At 39.3% G+C, this 20,511-nt stretch overlaps 1 protein-coding gene across 1 annotated transcript; it reads right to left on the minus strand.

The window, feature by feature from the left end:
* Positions 1-7,204: 7,204 nt before the first annotated feature.
* TSPAN19 (tetraspanin 19) lies at positions 7,205-17,043 on the minus strand. The gene is made up of 8 exons (XM_076328667.1): positions 16,963-17,043; positions 16,796-16,868; positions 15,610-15,740; positions 14,254-14,328; positions 12,336-12,446; positions 9,729-9,872; positions 8,356-8,439; positions 7,205-7,279 (listed from the first exon to the last, which is right to left on the minus strand). The coding sequence occupies exons 1-8, from the start codon at positions 17,026-17,028 to the stop codon at positions 7,205-7,207; spliced, it is 759 nt and encodes a 252-aa protein (XP_076184782.1). The 5' UTR covers positions 17,029-17,043.
* Between the last annotated feature and the right edge of the window lie 3,468 nt (positions 17,044-20,511).

Here is a 20,511-nt window from a genome sequence, read left to right on the forward strand (position 1 = left end):
GCAGTCCCGTGAAGCACACTGTCTCTGAACATAATTTTCTCTGACAGTGCAGTGCCACATGGCTATCACCTTCACACTTATTCAATATGTTTTAAAGTGTGGACTATGTATAAGATGTGTACGTTATGGCATTCTGTAAATCTTGTGTTTATGTTCTATGTCCTGTACGATTCTTAAGCTCCCTGTGTCCTCTAGTGTCTACCTATAAGCACTGCACAATTTCACAAATACTTGTTTCCATTTTCTTATCTCAAAACATTAAAAAAAAGATTTAACTCTCCATCCTATAAATTTTCTCCTCTATTCTTTCTTATTCCTTTTTTACTAACTACTATATTACTAATGTTGTTTTTTATAATTATTCTTGTTAAGCACCAGCAGCAAGTATGGCAGTATTGACGATTTTATATATAACCTTCTTGCGCACACACAAATGTCTATTATCTAATTATCTGTGTGCTTGCTGGAGATTTTAGCAGCCAGTATGTACATTTTATTGTGAATGTTGATGACAGGTCTTGGTAAGCATTGTGCAGTATTTTCTCACATACTGAAGCACATTCTCCTCTCACTTGGGCATGCCAAACTGTCACTAAGGACAATAGGAGCTGCTTCTATTCATCCTAAAATAATATTTGGGTACAGACCACAGTACATTTTTACAGAATTTGGATTTCAGCCTACTGTGGAAAGCCAGTATGTGAGCACATAATTGACAACTGTTTTATAATACAGATACATTAGGAACAAATTCAGATTCCACATGTGACTTTATTTGGGGCCTCCTGAATTCTTGACTATATAATATTAAAGTGGGATCCAATTAATCTAGTATTAACCGTTTCAAGTTGTAGAAACTATAAGCTAGCGCAACTAGGCTCCCACTCAAACCAGAAAAATAAAGATACTTCTAGAGGATGTCATTCTGTAATACCTACCTAGGAAAAGTAGGATGAATTACTCTGAAGAAGTACCTTACTCTCCACATGCGCTAGAATACTTGTCCAGCTTTTGCCTGGCTGCACTTACCCACATAATCCCATCCTTTATATCCTTTTAAAACAGGGGGAGTGCATAAGTAGTTATTTTAAGTGTAATAAACCATTGAAACATGAATAGGTGTTTATTAGATTTGGATGCAATTTACTGCACTAGACTAGTGAAGAACCATCCCACGTGGACTGAATAGAAGTATTTGTGTATCTGCAGAAGCTACTTCACACTGACTGAAGTCAGTATTTCTGACTTCCGTATATTCTGTATATATATTCTATCATATATATATATATACAGAATATTCTGTATTTCTGAAAATGTAGCTCTTGGAGGGAAGGAGGCACTCCCCTGCCAACTTGACTTGATATCTCAGGAAGAATGCACAGAGCTTTGCCTTTGAAGGGCTGACGAGCCAGTTGAGAGTTTATAGGCAAGGATCAGAGGACAAACCAATGCAGGTGACGTCATAGTAGGTACCTACCAGAGACTGCTTGATCAAGAAGGTGAAGTCCACAAAGTCTTTAGGCAACTGGAGGAGGAAGCCTCATGATTGCTGGCCCCTGCACTCAGGGGAACCACCTGACGTCTGCTAGAAGGGCAATATGGCTTGGCGCAAGCAATCCAGGAGATTTCTGGTGTGTGTTATTGATACTGGGTCGATGCAGGTGATCAACAATCCAGCTAGAGAAGATGATCTGCTGGTTCTGTTACTCACAAACAAGAAGGAACTGGTTGGAAATGCAAAGATCAAGGGTCTCATCTGCAATGACCATGAGACTGTGGACTTTAAAATCGTAAAATAAGTGAGCAAGTGGTTGCTCAGGTATCTGCTTGGCAGGATCATATGTGAGACTACCATGAAGAGCAAAGGGGCCCCAAAGAGCTGGCTGATTTGCTAGGATGACCTCCTCAGAGTGCAAGAACTATCCATGCTGATGTGCAGGAAGCTGAGCAAGCGTGGCAGGCAGCTAGTATGGGTAATGGTCAACTGGTCTCAAACACAAAACTGGGATAACTGGGTACTGGTCTCAAACACAAATAGGAAGTACACCTTCCTAGGCTACCCAAGAGAAGAAGAGAGACACTGCCTAAGCATGCAGGGATGGATGCAGGAAAGCCAGTGCTCAGCTGCAGTTGAAATTATTGAAGGATGTGAACGGTGACAAGAAAGGCTTCTGTAAGTAGATGCGCAGCAAAAGTAAGTCTAAACAAAATGTGGACCCATTGCTCAATGGGGTAGGGGATCTAGTGGTAAAGGACATGGAAAGGCTGAGGTAGTCTGTATTTACAGGCAATGTTTGTCCTCAGGAATCTCAGGTCCTTCAGCCTAGTAGGAGGGCCTTGAGGAAGGGAAGAATAACCCATGGTACAGGAAGCTAGAGTGCTTCAACAAGTTGGACATTCACAAGTCCATGGATCCATATGGAGCTGACTGATACCACTGAGCAGCCACCTTCTATCTTCTTCAAAACGTTATGATGTTTGGGGGAGATTCCTGATAGCTGCAGAGAAACAAATGTCACAACCACCTTCAAAAAGGACAAGAACAAGGGTATGGGGAACAGTCAATAATCTGGAGGGCAGAGCTGCTATTCAGAGGGACCTTGACAAGCTGGAGAAATGGGCTGACAGAGAACTCATGACATTCAGTAAAGACATCTGGGATGAAATAACCCCGTGCAGCAGTACAGGTTGCATGGGGGTGTTGTGGTTTAACCTCAGCCGGCAACTAAGCACCACACAGCTGCCCACTCACTCCCCCCTTGGTGGGATGGGGGAGAGAATCGGAAGGGTAAAAGTGAGAAAACTCATGGGTTGCGATAAAGACAGTTTAATAGCTAAAGCAAAAGCTGCGCATGCAAGCAAAGCAAAACAAGGAATTCATTCACTGCTTCCCATCGGCAGGCAGGTGTTCAGCCATCTCCAGGAAAGCAGGGCTCCATCATGCGTAACCGTTACTTGGGAAGACAAACGCCATCACTCCAAACGTCCCCCCTTCCTTCTTCTTCCCCCAGCTTTATATGCTGAGCATGACGTCACACGGTATGGAATGTCGCTTTGGCCAGTTTGGGTCAGCTGTCCTGGCTGGGCCCCCTCCCAGCTTCTTGTGCACCTCCAGCCTTCTCAGTCCGTAGAGCATGGGATGCTGAGAAGTCCTTGACTAGTGTAAGCATTACCTAGCAACAACTAAAACATCGGTGTGTTATCAACATTGTTCTCACCCTAAATCCAAAACACAGCACTGTACCAGCTACTAGGAAGGAAATTAACTCTATCCCTGCCGAAACCAGGACAGTATCCACCCCTTATTCTATACCGTCTACGTCATGCTCAAGTCCCATATTTTCCAGTACAACCTCATTAACCACCCACCCCGCTTTCCATCCTTTGATATAACACACAGATATCATTCCCTTAGTCTATGGACCACCCTTGTGGAATGTCTGTAAAATGTCCAGAAATGTCCATGAAATATCCATTGAGTTCATTTAGTCCGTGACTTTGGGCTCCATCTGTGATGGTGGTCACTCAGGACAGGAGAGGTGGTGTGTTGCGTGGAGTTAATGGGCACCAAAGCCAGCTCAGGTCGGGTCACTGCTGCACTTGCACTGCTTCTTGTAAGGCTTGTCCTCCACTGGTTCGGGTGGTTCCTGCTATAGTAATTCCTACAACATGCAACTCAAATCATGGGTTACAACAATTTAAAGGTATTTCCATTACAGTCTCCACCCCTGGTCCCTTCGGATCAAACCATAGGGTTTAACATTGCAATGAACTCCTCCCCTTGCCCCTGCTCCGGATTGGACTTATCCACAGACTGCAGTCCCTTAGGGCTGTACCTGCTCCAAGTGGAGCCTTATCTATGAGCCACAGTCTCTCCAGGGGTACACCTGCTGCAGCATAGACTTATCCACAGTCACTCTGAGATGCACCTGTTCCAGCATGGCCTTCTCCATGGGCCACAATGTCTTCAGAGATATACCTGCTCCAGCGTGGCCTTACTTGCAGCCACAGTCCCTTCAGAAGTAAACCTGCTGTAGCACAAATGTAACCGCAGACACAGACACTTTGAGATGTACCTGCTCTGGCATGGGCTTATCCACGGCCACAGACGCTTTGGGGTGTCCTGCTCCCACGTGGACTCATCCACAGGTCACAGCCTCTTTGATTCGAGTTCACACTGGAGTTCCAGCCTGTCCAGTACAGCAGCACAGAAGCAGCAGCGATGCCCTGGCCATCTGCCAGCCCAGGCACATCGCCATTGCTGTTATCAAAATGTTCCCAGGCACAGCAGAATATGATGATAAGCAGCACAGCAGTACAGCAAGCAGCAAAAGCAAAAAGCAGCCACTAACAAGCACTAGACTCTAATATACAGTAAGGCAAGCAAGCCCCATGGCAAGCACAGGAGCCTGCCAATTAATAGCTAAACAGCTATAACAGGTATAAATTCGATCTAGCACATTCCAATCAAATCTGTCATTATCTCGAACCCTTTGAGCCCCACGTTGGGTGCCAAAAAAGGACTGTCATGGTTTAACCTCAGCCGGCAACTAAGCACCACACAGCCGCCCACTCACTCCCCCCTTGGTGGGATGGGGGAGAGAATCGGAAGGGTAAAAGTGAGAAAACTCATGGGTTGCGATAAAGACAGTTTAATAGCTAAAGCAAAAGCTGCGCATGCAAGCAAAGCAAAACAAGGAATTCATTCACTACTTCCCACCAGCAGGCAGGTGTTCAGCCATCTCCAGGAAAGCAGGGCTCCATCACGCGTAACCGTTACTTGGGAAGACAAACGCCATCACTCCAAACGTCCCCCCTTCCTTCTTCTTCCCCCAGTTTATATACTGAGTATGACGTCACATGGTATGGAATATCCCTTTGGCCAGTTTGGGTCAGCTGTCCTGGCTGGGCCCCCTCCCAGCTTCTTGTGCACCTCCAGCCTTCTCAGTCTGTAGAGCATGGGAAGCTGAAAAGTCCTTGACTAGTGTAAGCATTACCTAGCAACAACTAAAACATCGGTGTGTTATCAACTTTGTTCTCACCCTAAATCCAAAACACAGCACTGTACCAGCTACTAGGAAGGAAATTAACTCTATCCCTGCCGAAACCAAGACAGGGGACCAAATGGGGATAATGCACATTTGCAGAAAGTACCTGGGGCTCCTGCTAGAAAACAAATTGAACATGAGTCACCAGTGTGCCCTCACAGCAGAGGAGGCCAGCTACATCCTGGGCTGTATTAGCAGGTTTGCAGTCAGCAGGCTGAGGGAAATGATTGTTCTTCTCTAGTGAGACCATATCTCAAGCACTGCATCAAGTCCTGTGCTCCCCAGTACTAGAAAGACATTGGCGTACTGCAGCAGTTCCAGCAGAGGAACCCCAAAATAGTTAGCAGTCCAGAGCACATGACATAGGAGGAGACGCTGAAAGAACTGGGTTTGCTCTGCTTGGAAGAGAGAAGCTTAAGGGGAGATCTTAATGCTGGCTTCAACTACATATTGAGAAGGAGTGGAAAAGATGGAGCCAACTCTTCTCAGAGGCGCACAGTGGTAGTTCAAGAGGCAAAGGGCACAAGCTGTGACATGAGAAGTTCCAGTCCTATGTAAGGAAAAAGATTCTCACTGTGAGGGTGGTCAAACACTGGAAGAGGTTGCCCAGAGAGATTGTGGAATCTCCATCCCTGGAGATATTCAACACTCACCTGGACATGGCCTTGAACAACCTGATCTAAGTGGACCTGCTTTGAGCAGGGGACTGGACAATGTAGTCCCCAGATGTCCATATTACTGTATGGTTCTATGATTCTGTACTTAGTTTCCACGTTGAATATTAGATGCATGGAAAAAAGTAAGTGAAAAATAGTTGTTATATCCTGCTCTGTATCACAGACCTATTCAATGAAATGGATCTACTTTCTAATGAAAAAGTAGCTTCTGTTATGTTACCAGATTGTTGGTATTTTTAAATGTAATGTTTGTTACAGTTGTTAGATTATCTTTATATTTTAGAATGATATTTATGAACTAAAATTCAGATTCTTGATCTTAATTTTCTGAAGTACTCTGTAAACTGCAAAATGAATAATGAAAAACCTATTGTTTATTTATTGTTATTTAATATCCTCCTCAGATTGTATTCTCAGACTGAATTACATCAATAACAAGATTAAAACCTGTTAAAATGTCACAGACATCAAGGTAACAGGTATCTGCCATTCTTAATGCAGATAAACCTTTGTGTGGGATGAGAGACTTCATCGCTGTGTTCCTTAGATTTTTGCTGGTGGCAGAACAAAAAATACAAGTTTGGAATTCAGATTCTGTTCCAAGCATGCCGTTCATCTCTAAATTGATACATTTCTTTTATTTGAAGTTCTCTAAATAAGAAATTCAGCCTGTGGCAGGCACTTGAAATGGGAATTTTTTAGACTAAATAAAAAGAAGTTACCAAATTTATAAGCATCAGAAAATGGATTACTGAAATGGGAAGTTTTAGACAAAAAATAATTAACAATGCTACCACCTACACTGGTAATACCACACCTTCCTCTGCTTTCCTCAAGATATTTCAGGTCACCTCACTGCTCAGAGGATAAAGAATGTTTTAGGGTTTCAAGCTTACTCCACCTAAACCACTGAAGCCATTTGATTAAATGAATGCTAAGAACCATTCAGCAAGAATGAAAGATGTTTACGACAACACTTCTTGGAAAAGAGCTGATAAGAGTCCAATATTTGTAAGACTTGGTGAAATTTTTGGAGATTAAATTGCACAACAGACAAGGACAAAACAGAGAAGGACTGGAAGGCAAGGTAAAGGTCTAAAGAAGTATCAGTAAGGTTTACTTGACTGAACCTGATAAAGGGTTCATTCTGTATCAAAGTGTGGTATACTATACAGTACTATTTACAACACTCTGAACAAGTTGTTCTGGAGATTCAGGAAACTAATATTCAGCTTATCAGGAAGTTTTATTAACCAGCTAGTAAATGGCATAGTACTTCAGACTTTAACACACATAATTTTGTAGCATACTGCCACATCCACAGCCATGAACAATAAACAAACATATTAAAGCCCAAACATGAATATCCTAGTGATTACCATAAGTAGAGCCCGATCCAAATTTTAGTGGAAGTAATTTCGTTGACTGTCACAGGCACAGATCAGATAATTCTTGCACCACAGCAATGCTCAGAAGACTTCATGATTCATTTGGCCAAATGTTATTCTTTCTAATGTTTCTAAATAGCTGACCAGTTAGTGTGATCAAAAATATCTGAGAAAGGAAAAAAGGTGAGTTAAAAACAACAAAGAAAGTGTTGATATTCACTCATGACAGAGTCAATCTGACTGTTAACCTGGCTGCTCTGAATGACAACATAGAAGGATATAAAGGAGAATGATCACAACATGTGCCTGAAGACACATCTGAATTCTCTGCTCTGCCACAGGCTTGCTGTGTGACCTCCAGCAAGTCACTCGGGCCCACATCCACAGAAGTATCTTGAAATCGATTTTGAGTGGCACACAATTCAGTTAAGTGTTTCAGTGCCCTATGAATCTGGACCTTAAGCTCTTGAATGAGGATAACAGCTCTTTCCCACCTGGACAAGAAGGTGTCAACGATAGTACATTGAAGATCATGAGACACTTCTGTACTTTGCTAGTGAGGATCACATACATTACATAGCCGGAATGTTTTTACTACATACCTCTATGGGAAGGTACTACATATGTAAGAGGTAAAATAGGTCATACTTTTAATTCTCTGAGTAAAAATGAACTAATCTCATTTTCAACCTCATGATTTTAGATATTATAAAAAATTCTGCTGCCTGCTTGATGGTACTCAACCTTCAGGGTGTCTGTGGAGTGAACAATCAATTCTTGCTGCCATTATTCATACGATTTTGTTTTGATATTGAAAGCTTTATTCCATTTTACCCAATAAAATTTTCTCATAGATATGTGGGGGGAGCAGTTTCATTATTTTGTATTGTTTCATTTAGCATATTCATGGACTAGCTTCTGTACAAATAGAGAACAAAAGAGGTCTGTTGCTCCACAGATTTTACATTCTCTTCACCTGTTTCCTGTCCTTGCAATGCTGTTTGCTTTCACAAGTCAGGTCAAATATTTCATTCAAGAAACTTCAGACACCAACATCTGTGACGGTGCTTGAATATATGGGAGTTTGTTGGTAAACATTGCTTGATCTTACTTCTAATTAAAATTGATAGAAAGCTTTACAAAATTTTGGAGAGCGTGCCAAAACCAAATGGCACTGAATTGATTTTTACCCCCAGCAAAATATCAGTATTTTGTGATTTTTTTGCTTAAAAGTACTCTTACCTGTGTAATTAGCAGGCTGATAGTAATTGCAGTTAAGATCAAAACATTGTTTTCAAACCATGTATTTAAATATTCTTCACATCCCTAAGCAAGTACAGATGAACAGATTTCAAGAAAAAAAATTTCAACTTTTGAATTCATATTGCATCTTTATAACAACATACTTTTAAAATATATAGAATAGAACTTTCTGCATGTTATGATGGCTTCTGATATTTACTTGTCAGAAAACAAATACATCAGTAATGTGTACTGTGGAGAGTTAGCTACAACATTTTAAAAATTATCTGAACTAAACAGATTGTTCTTAATCAGAAGGGAACTTGCTTTTGTGTGAGTATAACTGAGAGACTACCTTACAAGTAAATGCTTGAAAGAATATTTTCAAGTTTTCACTGATTCTCATACATTACACATCCTGAAATGGATGTGCATATCTTCCAGATCACAGATTATTCTTATTATATTGCTTTTTAAAAGAAATTGTCAATTATTACATAGCTTAAAATAGCTATAAACACAATAAAACATATAAATAAATGTTTTCTGTATTTTGAAGTGATCTTTTAATAATGACAAGGGTTTGTAAAAACAGGGAACAATTCCAAACCAATGAGTGAAGGAAGACAATACCAGATGCTATTTGACAACATCCTTTCTATTATTTATTGCCCTGTATTGTCAAGAAACAACCTTTGCCCACTGAATTTTTGTTCTCATTGGATAGTCCTATTAACACTGGAGGGTTTATAGAAGAGCATAATATGTATCACTTTGCTCCAGTTTTCTATTATCAGGTTGATAATATCCGATGGTCCTATGCAAACTTGATCTCAAGACAAGTAAATGCTAACATGAACTGGTCTCAGGAAACACATCTCGTGTATCAATGCCTTGCTCAGTCCTCTTATCCTGTGAAGTACTGAAGAAGCTATGGCAACAGATAATAGAAACAGGTGGAGACGTTGCTGACATTCTGTAAGTAATGAATAGTAATTGCTAGTGGAAAAGGTACTGTATACTTTTTATATACTGTCACTTTCCCTTGTCATCATTGATTTGCACAGCATGGATTTCTGAATGCCAAGATGCTTACTACTTCTTAAACCACTACTAACTGTCCCTGTGATACTGATCTGTGATATTCACAACTCCTGTTTTCTTGAAATATCATTAATTTAGAACTGCCTATATGACTGACACCTAATGAGTAAAAGGTCACTTCAGAGTGACCAAAGACAAAACAATGAATATTATTAATACTTTGGCATTTGTAAGCCAAGTCTTGGTGGAAAACACATTTTGTATTTTTTTTCCAAAGACCATTTAGTAGCAAAAGTTACATTCTTTGAGACATGTTTGTTATTTCTTACCATGCTGTATGTTGAATCCCTCGGGACATCACAAAACCATTTCTTCAGACTAGATTTTATGCATGAACATGGGATCTGAGTACGATTTTCCTTGTTTTTATTCCTTTCCCACTGTGTGACATTGTATCTTCCACAGCATTCCATCTAGAATATAAATCCTGTAACTTGTAACTCCAACACCTGTAAAGACTGTCACACAGAGGAATTTCCACCCCAACCAGTGCTAGGTATTTGATTTAGTTGATTAAATTAGCTACATAGTTTTCCTCTGTATTCAGTAGAGAGAGGTTTCTGCAGGGGATGTTTCACCCTTGTGTATGTATAATTTCCCATGATATGCACTGGATAGTACAGGTTTAAGAAGGATATGATATTAGAATATACTTTTAAAAGGAACTTTCTTTTAGATTCTAAATTATTCTAGAACACATGTAAATAGAAAAAAAAAAAATTACAAACCCAAATTAAAGCAAAACATTTTGACTATCCCCCTTAACCTTCCAAAGTAAATTCAGTGTTGAAATTGTGTGTAAGCAGTAAGCTATATTAAGGATGTGCTCACTGTGAAGCACAAAAAAAGAAGAAAGAAAACAATACATTATTGGAAACAACATAATGAATGTTGTTTCATAATGAATGCAGTAAATGGGGACAGATTCTATAAAACATATTTTAATAAATAAAATTAAAACCACACTGTTTTACTCTAATCTAGGAACTTAAATAAGGACGAGATTTTGAAAACTTTTTTAGTTATTCCTTTGTCACTTCTAATGTCGTATTTGCAAGAATTCTCCGCTCTTAGCAAGAGATCTTTAGAAAGTCTCCCTATTCCAACTTGTGTTTTAGCAGCAATTGATCTCTTGTGAACAGATAGCTCAAACTCAAAGCACAAAGCAAATACTGTGCCCTGTTCAAACAGATTGTCAGCTAGCTCTTCCCAATAATCTATTTCAATACCAGTAACACAAAACAAAACTAAGCCATCAAACAGCTTGGAGAATGGAATTCTTGTCATGTAAGGAAATTCAAGCAGTTTTTCATTCTGAATCAGGATGAAACTTCAGAAATGGTTGGTTTCGTTGTAGGTTTTGGGGTTTTTTTTGTGGGACAAAAGTCTGCCATATTTTGGCTTAGAGATGCTAAACAAAAGCATCTCATTTTGGTGTTGAAGAGTCAATCCAAAATATACCACTTCTAAATTTTGAAAAATTAGATAATTTAGCCAAAACTGTCCTTTCTCCATAAAAACATTCAATTTCAACAACCCTATAAGTTCAGTTAAAAAAATCACCAGCTTTAAGCAGTACACTAAATTTTGCCACAAATATATAAAAATCTAGTTCTTCTCTAATACTATTCATGATCTTAGGCTTTTTATTTTTCTCATGGCAGATGCCGATGATATTGAAAAGAGCTGGAAGCATGTAACACAAGACTTGGGGATGGCAGTTTTCATTCAAAAGTGTGATTACAGTTTACCCTGGCAGATTTAATATCATTTTATCTGGCTTAGGTACCAACAGCAAAATATCCACAGGACTCTCAGATATGCCACAATTTAAACATGCCCACCAGAGTAGGTGGTGGGTAGGTAACTTTGCTGAAATCTGTGCTCCCACAACAGTTCAATGAAACTGAGCTCAAGTATGCCAGCACATAGTCTAGCCGCACCATTGACATAATGAGGTCACCATTAATCACTAGAGAAATCACGAATGCAATGAGAGAAGACTGGATTTTCAAAGAACAGATTTGAAATATACATTATAAATGCATTTGTAATCTTGAGTCTAGACATACATGCTTTGTGAGTTACCTGGAATCATAAATTATCTTCAACATTTGTGAAGAACTATAGAACTCGCCTCTGTAAAAAGTCATACTAAGGGACTCACAGCTGGTCTACAGAAGCATATTAAACCATACTAAACTGTTAAGCAGTAGTGTTTGTAATTAAAAGCTCATGACGCAGAATTAATCTGAAGGGCCACTGGTCAAAAACATTGCTAACAACTTCCAAAATAATTGATCCCATACAAATGCTTCAAAGGACTTTTCTGAAAAAGGAAACAAATTACATGCTGCCAGGCCACAAAAATTATTATGATTAATAATTAAGTATGTGTGCTGAAAGTATTGATTTGCAAGCTCATTTGAGGCTTTAAGCATTATTTCTGAGAGTCTCAGTGCAATACTTATTCAAATGCTCTCACAGTAGGAGCTCTGCTTTGACCTCATAGCATCTCTGCTTGTCCATGGTTCAGATCAGTCTTGAGACCTGAGCAGACCAAGTGTTTTATCATACCTAGCACTGTCGAAGACATTAGGAAACCCATCAGTTTTTTCAGCTGCAAAAAACTTCAGTGACCACAACTGTCTGCTCCTACATACATTGACAAGTCCTTCAAAAGCCTAATCTTATACATAATAATCCATATAACAGCAAGTAATCTGCCCACCCACGTCAGATATTAGCAGCGGATCTTGAAAAATTAATCCTTTACTAAAGGAGTTGTTTTTTTAAACTAAGTTCTGATTAGTGTAAACATTTTTTGGTTGATGCAGTATTTTTGGTGATGATATTTTGTGGGTGTTTTTTCTTACATTGTGCTGCACAGCATTCAGAATGTTCCACACAGGTTCCTGCTCAGCCAGACTCTCATTCCCATATTCAGAAATAACTTCATCAATTCTGTTGTTCCATTGATTGTGGACCTGTTCATAAATATTTATAGCATTTTGTATATGCATATTGATGAGTGTGGATGGATAGTACAATCCTTGATCTTTTATTGATATTCAGGTTTCTTGAAGGGTTACTTGCAAGCAGCAGCATTCTAATCAATTTGCCAAATATGATCTAAGACATGTCATAGCCATTGCACTAATGGGAAAGTTGAAAGCAAAAGGGAAAGATAAATGAAATGCCCCAAATCACATACATAGCACAGGCAGACACAAGGTGATTAGCCCAAACGGAGTCAGAAGAGCCAGGGAACATAGCTTAGATACACCTGATCTGTCGTGAAATACTAAATCCTACCTCACATTTTTAATAAGCACGGCACCATATAATAATACTACACCTAATGTGATACAAACTTGTGTGAGCACCATACAGCCTGGTGTAGCAGACATGTACTGCTTTGGGCTAGGGGAGTTAGCAGCTCATGTTGGACCTAGATTAGGCATGTTTGCAGAGACTGTTAAAATACACCTTCAACAGTAATTGAAGTGGACGAGCTGATCACAAAGAGCGGGATTATAGAGAGTGTAGCAGGGAATATATGCAGAGGAGAACTCCTAGGCCACTGAAGGGTTTCATTACAAAACAAGAAAAAAATGAGGCTTCTCCAACTCACTCCCCTTGCTACAGCCATCCTAAAAACAAAATTCAAAAGCTTGCACAGTGAATGATGATGTTACCATCATTTATTATACTTCAGCAACAATTAATTAAGGTTAAGATCAAGTGCAATTACAGTTGATATAAATTTAACTGTGATCTTTCAACCAATTTTCCTAGCACAAATAGCTGACTCCAGAATGCATCATTCCTGACAGTTCAAATCTTTCGATATGTAAAACCATCATATAAAACAGGGAGGACTCCATCATTATAAATTAACATTTCATGAAGAAATCTTGATGATACAGATTCAGTTTGATGGAGGAAAACTAATTTATTTGTGGTGTACTCTGCCTGAACAGCAGCAGGATTTGGAGAACTATATGAACCTTATGAGACCAGTGTCATGGGAGGTTTTCTCAAACCATGGATTTTGGAATTATGGTATATAGGGAGGCGGCCAGACCAGTATGGATTCAGTACAGATTACCTTCCATATAATAATGTGAGGAGTGCTCAAGCTATTGGAGTTGCTATATGTAGAAAAATAAATGACTGAATAAAGTTTCAAAGCAGTACAGTTACTAGTGACAACAGCTATGTTGGTATTTATTGTTGCTTCCTGTTGTTAAAAGCAAAGACACATATTCCTTATATTAGAACTCTACTTGGACCTAAGATACAGGCTCAAACAATAAAATTAGTAATTCATTAGCATACTTTGCATGCCATGATACCAATGACTCCTACTATCAATTGCACAGCGGACTACTGTTATCACCTGCTAGCAGACACAGGTTAGCATCTAATGCTTTCTCCTACTTCTGCTGATGTCCCGGAAAGAGGGACTTTCTGGGTCATCCCTCAAAAAGGAATAAAGCTGTCCCTTACACTGTTGATTCCACATTCCTGAACAGGAGGAGTATGTTTTGTTGCAGAGGAGAAACTGGAAATATATTTCCATGCATTCTCTTTTACAACTATTGAACCACACTGAATTCCTCAAATTAACTTTTCCATACCTTCTTCTATGACGTGTAGACGTGTAGAATACTCAAGTTCAAACAAATGGTGATACAGCATACAGTGAGAACTGACTATTAGAATTTTTTTAATTAATTGCAAGAAGCTATTTTGAAATTATCAGCAGTCTCACATAATTTATTTACATACCTCTTCTTTCTTCACAAATATCAGCACTGATATTGCCATCTGGGTAACAAACACCAGGATCTGAACAATCATATACTGAAAAAGAAACCCAAATTATGTATAAACATAATATTGAACAAGTGAGCAATGCAATAAAAAAATTCCAGAAGCTCATTTATAGTCCTTCATGACTATTATTTAGAGTTCTTCCAACAAAAATAAGTATTTTTTCCTGGAAAACCTCAGAAAGTGACATCATAGTCCAAGAGGCAGGCTTCAAGCAAAGCACAACTCACTGTTTTGGGCTTAAAGACAAAGCCATAACTTTCTTGGAAGTGAAGAGCAAAAGCTGCTGTTAAGCAGCTGTGCTCCACTGAAGAAAACTCTTATTTCATTATTTCCTGTTTGAATTATCATGGTACCTAAGTCTCATGCCTAGTCAAGGACTCCTTTGAGCTGTAAGACACACAAACAAAACAAAAAGATAGTTGATTTTGTTCATTTTCAGTAACACCAAATTTTCACCCACAGTACCTAGATACTGTGATATTAGGTACTTCCATGGAAGTTGGAAATGAAACACTTCTTCCTCTTTCATCATCTAATAAATTGTGAGGCAAACACTACATGCCTAGGGCAGTAGCAGGAAGGAAGAACGAACAAGATTCCTGGTTGTAGCACCTGGGCTCCTCTCACTGCTGTGCTGGTTGATATTTGTAGTGCTTAACAAATGAATCGGTAGAACAGTTCTCCGCTTCAACCTTCACATAGTCTAAAACAGATTGCTCAGAAAGGGTGACAATAAACAAAAGACAAAGGAAAAAATGTAATCAAAGTGATCATAAGAATGTATAGTTACAGTGTAATTTTTCAGAAATCAAAGTGATCTTCCCTTAAAAAGCAGGAATTGTATATAAATATGGAGTATCCAGGTAGGTCTACATAGGAAAGAGCTTTTTAATCATACTCTCCGTTTCAATACTTGTGCCTTCAACCTGCAATATTTTGTGGCAGGCTTTTCTTTATTTCTTCAGCACATACTAAGCATGTAAGCACATACTGAGATAGTTACTCTGCAAAATTTCAATACTAAATTAATCTTAAAACCTCTAAGTCAATAAATACAGTGGTTAAAAACTTTGCTGCATCAAACTGCAAGTGTTTTGTCATTGAAAACATTCATGCAGTAATATGGAAGGATCTTCAGTTTTGTTCAGATTTCATTTGAGCCAGGACTTTATCTAAAAGTATCTTTCTATCAGCAGATTTGTTGAGCACTGTATGTAGAAATCACAACATCAAGACAGGATCACAGTTTTCATGCACACAAAACTCCTTTTCATTTTACGAGAAAGTTGGAATCTGATTTACACTTACTGCAACTAGTAGACATTTGATTTCCTTAACACTTCCAAGGAATCCCACGGCTGATGTAAAAGTAATAACAGATCCAATTCCAAGTAACATACAAGAAATATATGCCACTAGCTGGTTCTCACCTGAAGAAACTGTAACACAATGCATTCATAGTATCACTTCTCTTTTTTTTTGAGACTTCCACTTACAAAACTTATTCCAGAAAAACAATTAAACTTTTGCAGTGCCATTACTGAAAGGATGGAAATAGTAGAATGATAAAAGGGTAGTATTATTACTTATGCTATCTACAGTCACAGAAAGAAAAAGACATATTTTCATAAATTCAGAGGATGGTAACAACATATGAGATGTAAACAGAACATACCCAATTGAACAATGTGAACCACTCACAATGAAATCAGAGAACAATTACAAGTTTACAGATTTTTTGTTTGCCAAAAATTAGTAGCACATGTACAAATCCTATGTGAACATAGATACAGTTCTCATTAAATCCAGACTCAGTTTCTATGCTATCCTTCCTCTTTGTGACTGGCCACTTTCCCCTTTCCACTTTAACCATTTTTGCGTAGATACAGAAAGTAGCAGGGGTTTTCATTACTTCCATCTCAAATGCTTTATCCGAGAGTTACTGTATTGGATGATTCCCATCCCACCAGTTGGGAACTTGGTGCAACCAAGGCAGACAACTCTTTAAGAGCACAGATGTTGTTATGTGACCCAAAACTTACTTCTCTGTGAAACAATTTGATAGACACTCTGGGAAAAAGGAATATCTATATGGAGAGGCCCAAGCTCCAACTTGTGTTCATTCCACCCAAATATCCACCTAAAGGATCTATAATCTTGTTAAATGCAGGCCAAATGCAGTCTGGTAAATTATATAAAGAAAAGATCAATAGAGCTGATTTATATTTCAGTGATTCATCTATATGCTGTACACCAAGAGAAATAAATAAATTGTATAAATTATAATCATATATAAATTGTAGACATACTGATATATATCTTCCCCTATTTTGATAATCATACTGTCTAATGATGGAAAATAGACACAACAGAAAAAAATAACCTACGCATTTCAATCCAATACTGCCACCTTGTGAAAGAAAATTCTATAGCAGTGTCTATCGATTTTTCTTGCAATCATTTGAAACAAAAGAAAAATTCTATTTATACTCACATAACACACTGAATAAATTGTTTCTGTCAAAGAAAAGCCACAGGCCAAATGTCAAAAGCATAAGACCCAGAGCCTGGGAAAAAAGGAGGATCATTGTTTTAATTCAAAACATTTAAAAAAAAATGATTTGAAGCTGCTAAATAAGAAAAAGATAACAGAATTTTTACCAAGAAAATTCCATTGAAGACATTTAAGTAGTACTTCTGTATTAGTATTTTATCCCTTATTTTCATTCTTCAGTTTTCAGTTTTGAATCACAGCTGAAAATATAATCATATATTCAGTTCAATATGAAAAAGATATAACTAAGCCTATCAATTACAACGGGATTTATTTTCTTCAGGTAATGTTTTATAAATTTAAACAGTCACCTGATACATTGAACAAAAAATAGTGGCAACAGCAGAAGCATCAAGATGGTGTCTGGTCTCAGTTGCCTCTAATGTTATATTGTACACGTGCATTTCTTTTTTTAGCTTTTTTTTTCTTAATTACTAAAGACATTTGGAGGCAGCATGTATGTAGGAAGATTTATATTGCAGAGATGGCAAGAGTTACATAGCCTGGCATACACTTGTCCTTATATTCTTCAATACAATTAGTTTACTAATTATTACGGATACCAGCTGAAATGAAGAGGGAGAACCATAGTAAAGATATAAGCCCTCCTTTGTCTACACGACCTGATTCAATTTTTGTTTAAAATAGCAGATACAGCCTAATGATTTCAGTGCGATCCAGCACACAGTTCTATCAAAGCCATGACAGCTGTCAAACGGTGCTACCAACTGTCTTGTACTAAACTCTGGAGTATGCTTTATACTTCTGAAGTGAATCTCCCAGTCACACCCACTTACTTTTTTCCTCCGTTTTTTGCTGCAGAATGTAACAGGATGTGAAAAGTTGAATTCCTTTCAAATGAAACTAAATCAAGAGCTGCACTTCATTGGTCATCAGTAGCAAGTGGGCACTCAGTCAATGGAAGAACAAGCAGAGACCCTGCCCATAGCAACTGCTCATGAAATACACACAAAGTGTGCGTTAGAACCCGAGTACCAACTGTATCGCCCTTGCAAACGCTTGCAAACCTCAACAGAACTGCAGTGAAGTCACATGGGCATTCACATCTTGAGCGTAGTTTAGCATATTTCAGCGGGAAAGACCCCTAGCACTGTAAACTCTCTGATGAAAGACTTTTTATATATCCTTATTATCATTATTGGATACCGTATCTTATGGGCCTATCAAGATTTTTGCACAGAGTAAAAATCATACATTTGTCCCCCACCTCATGTGCCCTTTCACCTGTCTTGCCTCTTCTGTAAACACACTCTGGCATTTTGGTCTGCCTGGCTTTATGGTACAAGCTGAAAGGAGTCCAAGACCAGTGTCAGAAGACGGTTTCTGCAGTGGCAGCCCACTGCAGTTGTCCTACATGTCTCATGTGCAAAGCATGCACAGATGCGTGAACATAACCAGCATAGCCACACTCTTCAGAAAGTATTTTCTAATGCAAAAGGATTTGTTTGAAAGGAATTGTTCTTGTCTTCTGTCAGAATTCCTACAGATTGATTACAATACGAAGTTATGTCTTCTGTTATTTGTAAAACAGAAAAAAAATTACAAATATGAAGCTTCTGCGGTCAAAAAATATCTTGCACTAACAACTTATTTTACATACAAAACGTATGTTACATATGTATCAAATTTGTTGATTAGAAGAAAAGATTCAGCAAACACAAGCTTTGCCTGCCCTGTCAAGATCTTCATTGCCTGGATTATAAAACTTCTGTTGCTGAATCGCAGAATGAAGAAAGCAATAAGCGTCTCAAACTAGCCCCGCAGTGGATTTGCGTCAATAATGCACCATGTAAACTTATGGACTGTATTAGATAACTGGTTTTTCACTTTCCCTGAAGAAGATCCACTACTTTTAAGAGCAATTAAACTTCATCAGAATTTTCAAAACCAGAATGTATTAAAACATTGGTGTGTTCCATTGTTCTGGTAAAAAACCCTGAACGGTTACATATTTCACTTGAAAACTGGCATCTGCAATAGTTCTGTTGTAATAAGTATGTGGTTTCAATGCTTTACTTTGAGCCATTTTAATAATAATAATTCAGATTATGTTATTTATCTGAAAAATAGAAATATTATCTTTATAGAATGATGCACATTTTACATTACATCGTTACTTCACAAGAAAATCCTTACCAGCTCTGAATATTTCCGTCCTACCTTAAAGAGCACAGTCTCATAATGATACGTTTCTTCCTGAAGTCCAGCTTAACCACATCCTTACAACAGAGAAGTTTTCTTCTGTTGATCAGCCCTGACTTCCTGGTTACAGGCAACAGACCTACAGAAACATCTTTTTTATTGGTGAAGTTGTTTGCTAAATGCATGACACAGTGCCTGTGGTCTTCAGTCACCATGATCACAGCGTAACTCGCATTACAAAACAAGTATCAAGTGCACGTTGACTCAGTGCTTGAAGACTTGACCACATTGAAAAGTTCACTGGTTACATGATTCTGTGAAGCACGAGACATCGTGGGGTGGATTTCAAATGGATGAGTTTCCATTGTTTTAAGATTTAAATGTCTTATTCATCCATAACACCGGTGAGAAAATGGTAAACGGTTGCTCTTGAATCCAGTATTTTGTGGCTAACATCCATAAGTCTTTCAGAAAGGTACTCAGTTTATTTTAAAGATGGCAGGAGCTGGGAAAAAACCCTACTATCCTTGGCAGATCCTTCCCATTGCTCACAAAACTGCCCGTTTTCTATGTAAAACCTGTCTTTACCTTTCAGTTCTTATTTTTCTATTACACCTGTCTTTGCGCCTTGGTATTCCTAATCAGACTTTAGGGACAGATGCATTCCCTGTAAATACCATTCCGCACTAAAATTACATTGTCTGCACCGTCCCTGCCCGGTATCACTTTTGCTAGACTGGACTGTGTGGTCTTTAATTCTCCGACTGGACATTTTCTCCAGCTCTCAAATAATTTGTATGTGCCTTTTTTTTTTTTTAATATTATTTTTTGTTCCCCACCCACAGCGCAGGCAGCAGGGCGTGCTGAGCCGCCGGTCCCCCGGACCCCCCCCCTCAGGCCTGGCCAGGCTAACCGCCCCGGGGCCCGGCCTCCCCGTGCCCCGGCCGCTGCCCACCGCCCCTGCGTGCCGGCGGACCACCGGCCTGTCCAAGCCACGACGGGGCCCCAACGTGTGAACGCAGAAGGGGTATCTGGCGGGCCTTCGTTTTTCACGCTTCTGGAGTTCTCTTGGCAAACGGGAAGCATTTTGATCCGCCTTTACGATACTTTGTCGGTAGTCTGCTTTTAATTTTTTATTTAATAATTGCTGAACCAGATTTATTCTGAAAACTAAATTTCAGTCCATTACTTAAAAAACAACAAAAAAACCCCCAAAACCACGAAGCAAAGGGCTGCGAGGTGTTTCGTCCCACGCTGACGATCGCGGCGCAGCGGCCTTCCGAAAGGCGCCGCCGCCCCCCCCCACCGGGCGCGAAACGCCAACTGCTCGCGAAGTTTGGATCCTCCCGCTTGCCTTCCGAGCCGCTGTTTCCCGTTGCCGTGGTGACGCTCCCGGTTTAACAGCACGGTGGCTGGGCTCTCGGCGTCGCCGCGGAGGGCCTGACCGGGGGCGGTTGGGGGCTGCGGGGTTTCAGGGCGGAGGGGCGGTCGGT

This window comes from Aptenodytes patagonicus, chromosome 1, assembly GCF_965638725.1.
Source record: "Aptenodytes patagonicus chromosome 1, bAptPat1.pri.cur, whole genome shotgun sequence".
NCBI classification, from domain to species: domain Eukaryota; kingdom Metazoa; phylum Chordata; class Aves; order Sphenisciformes; family Spheniscidae; genus Aptenodytes; species Aptenodytes patagonicus.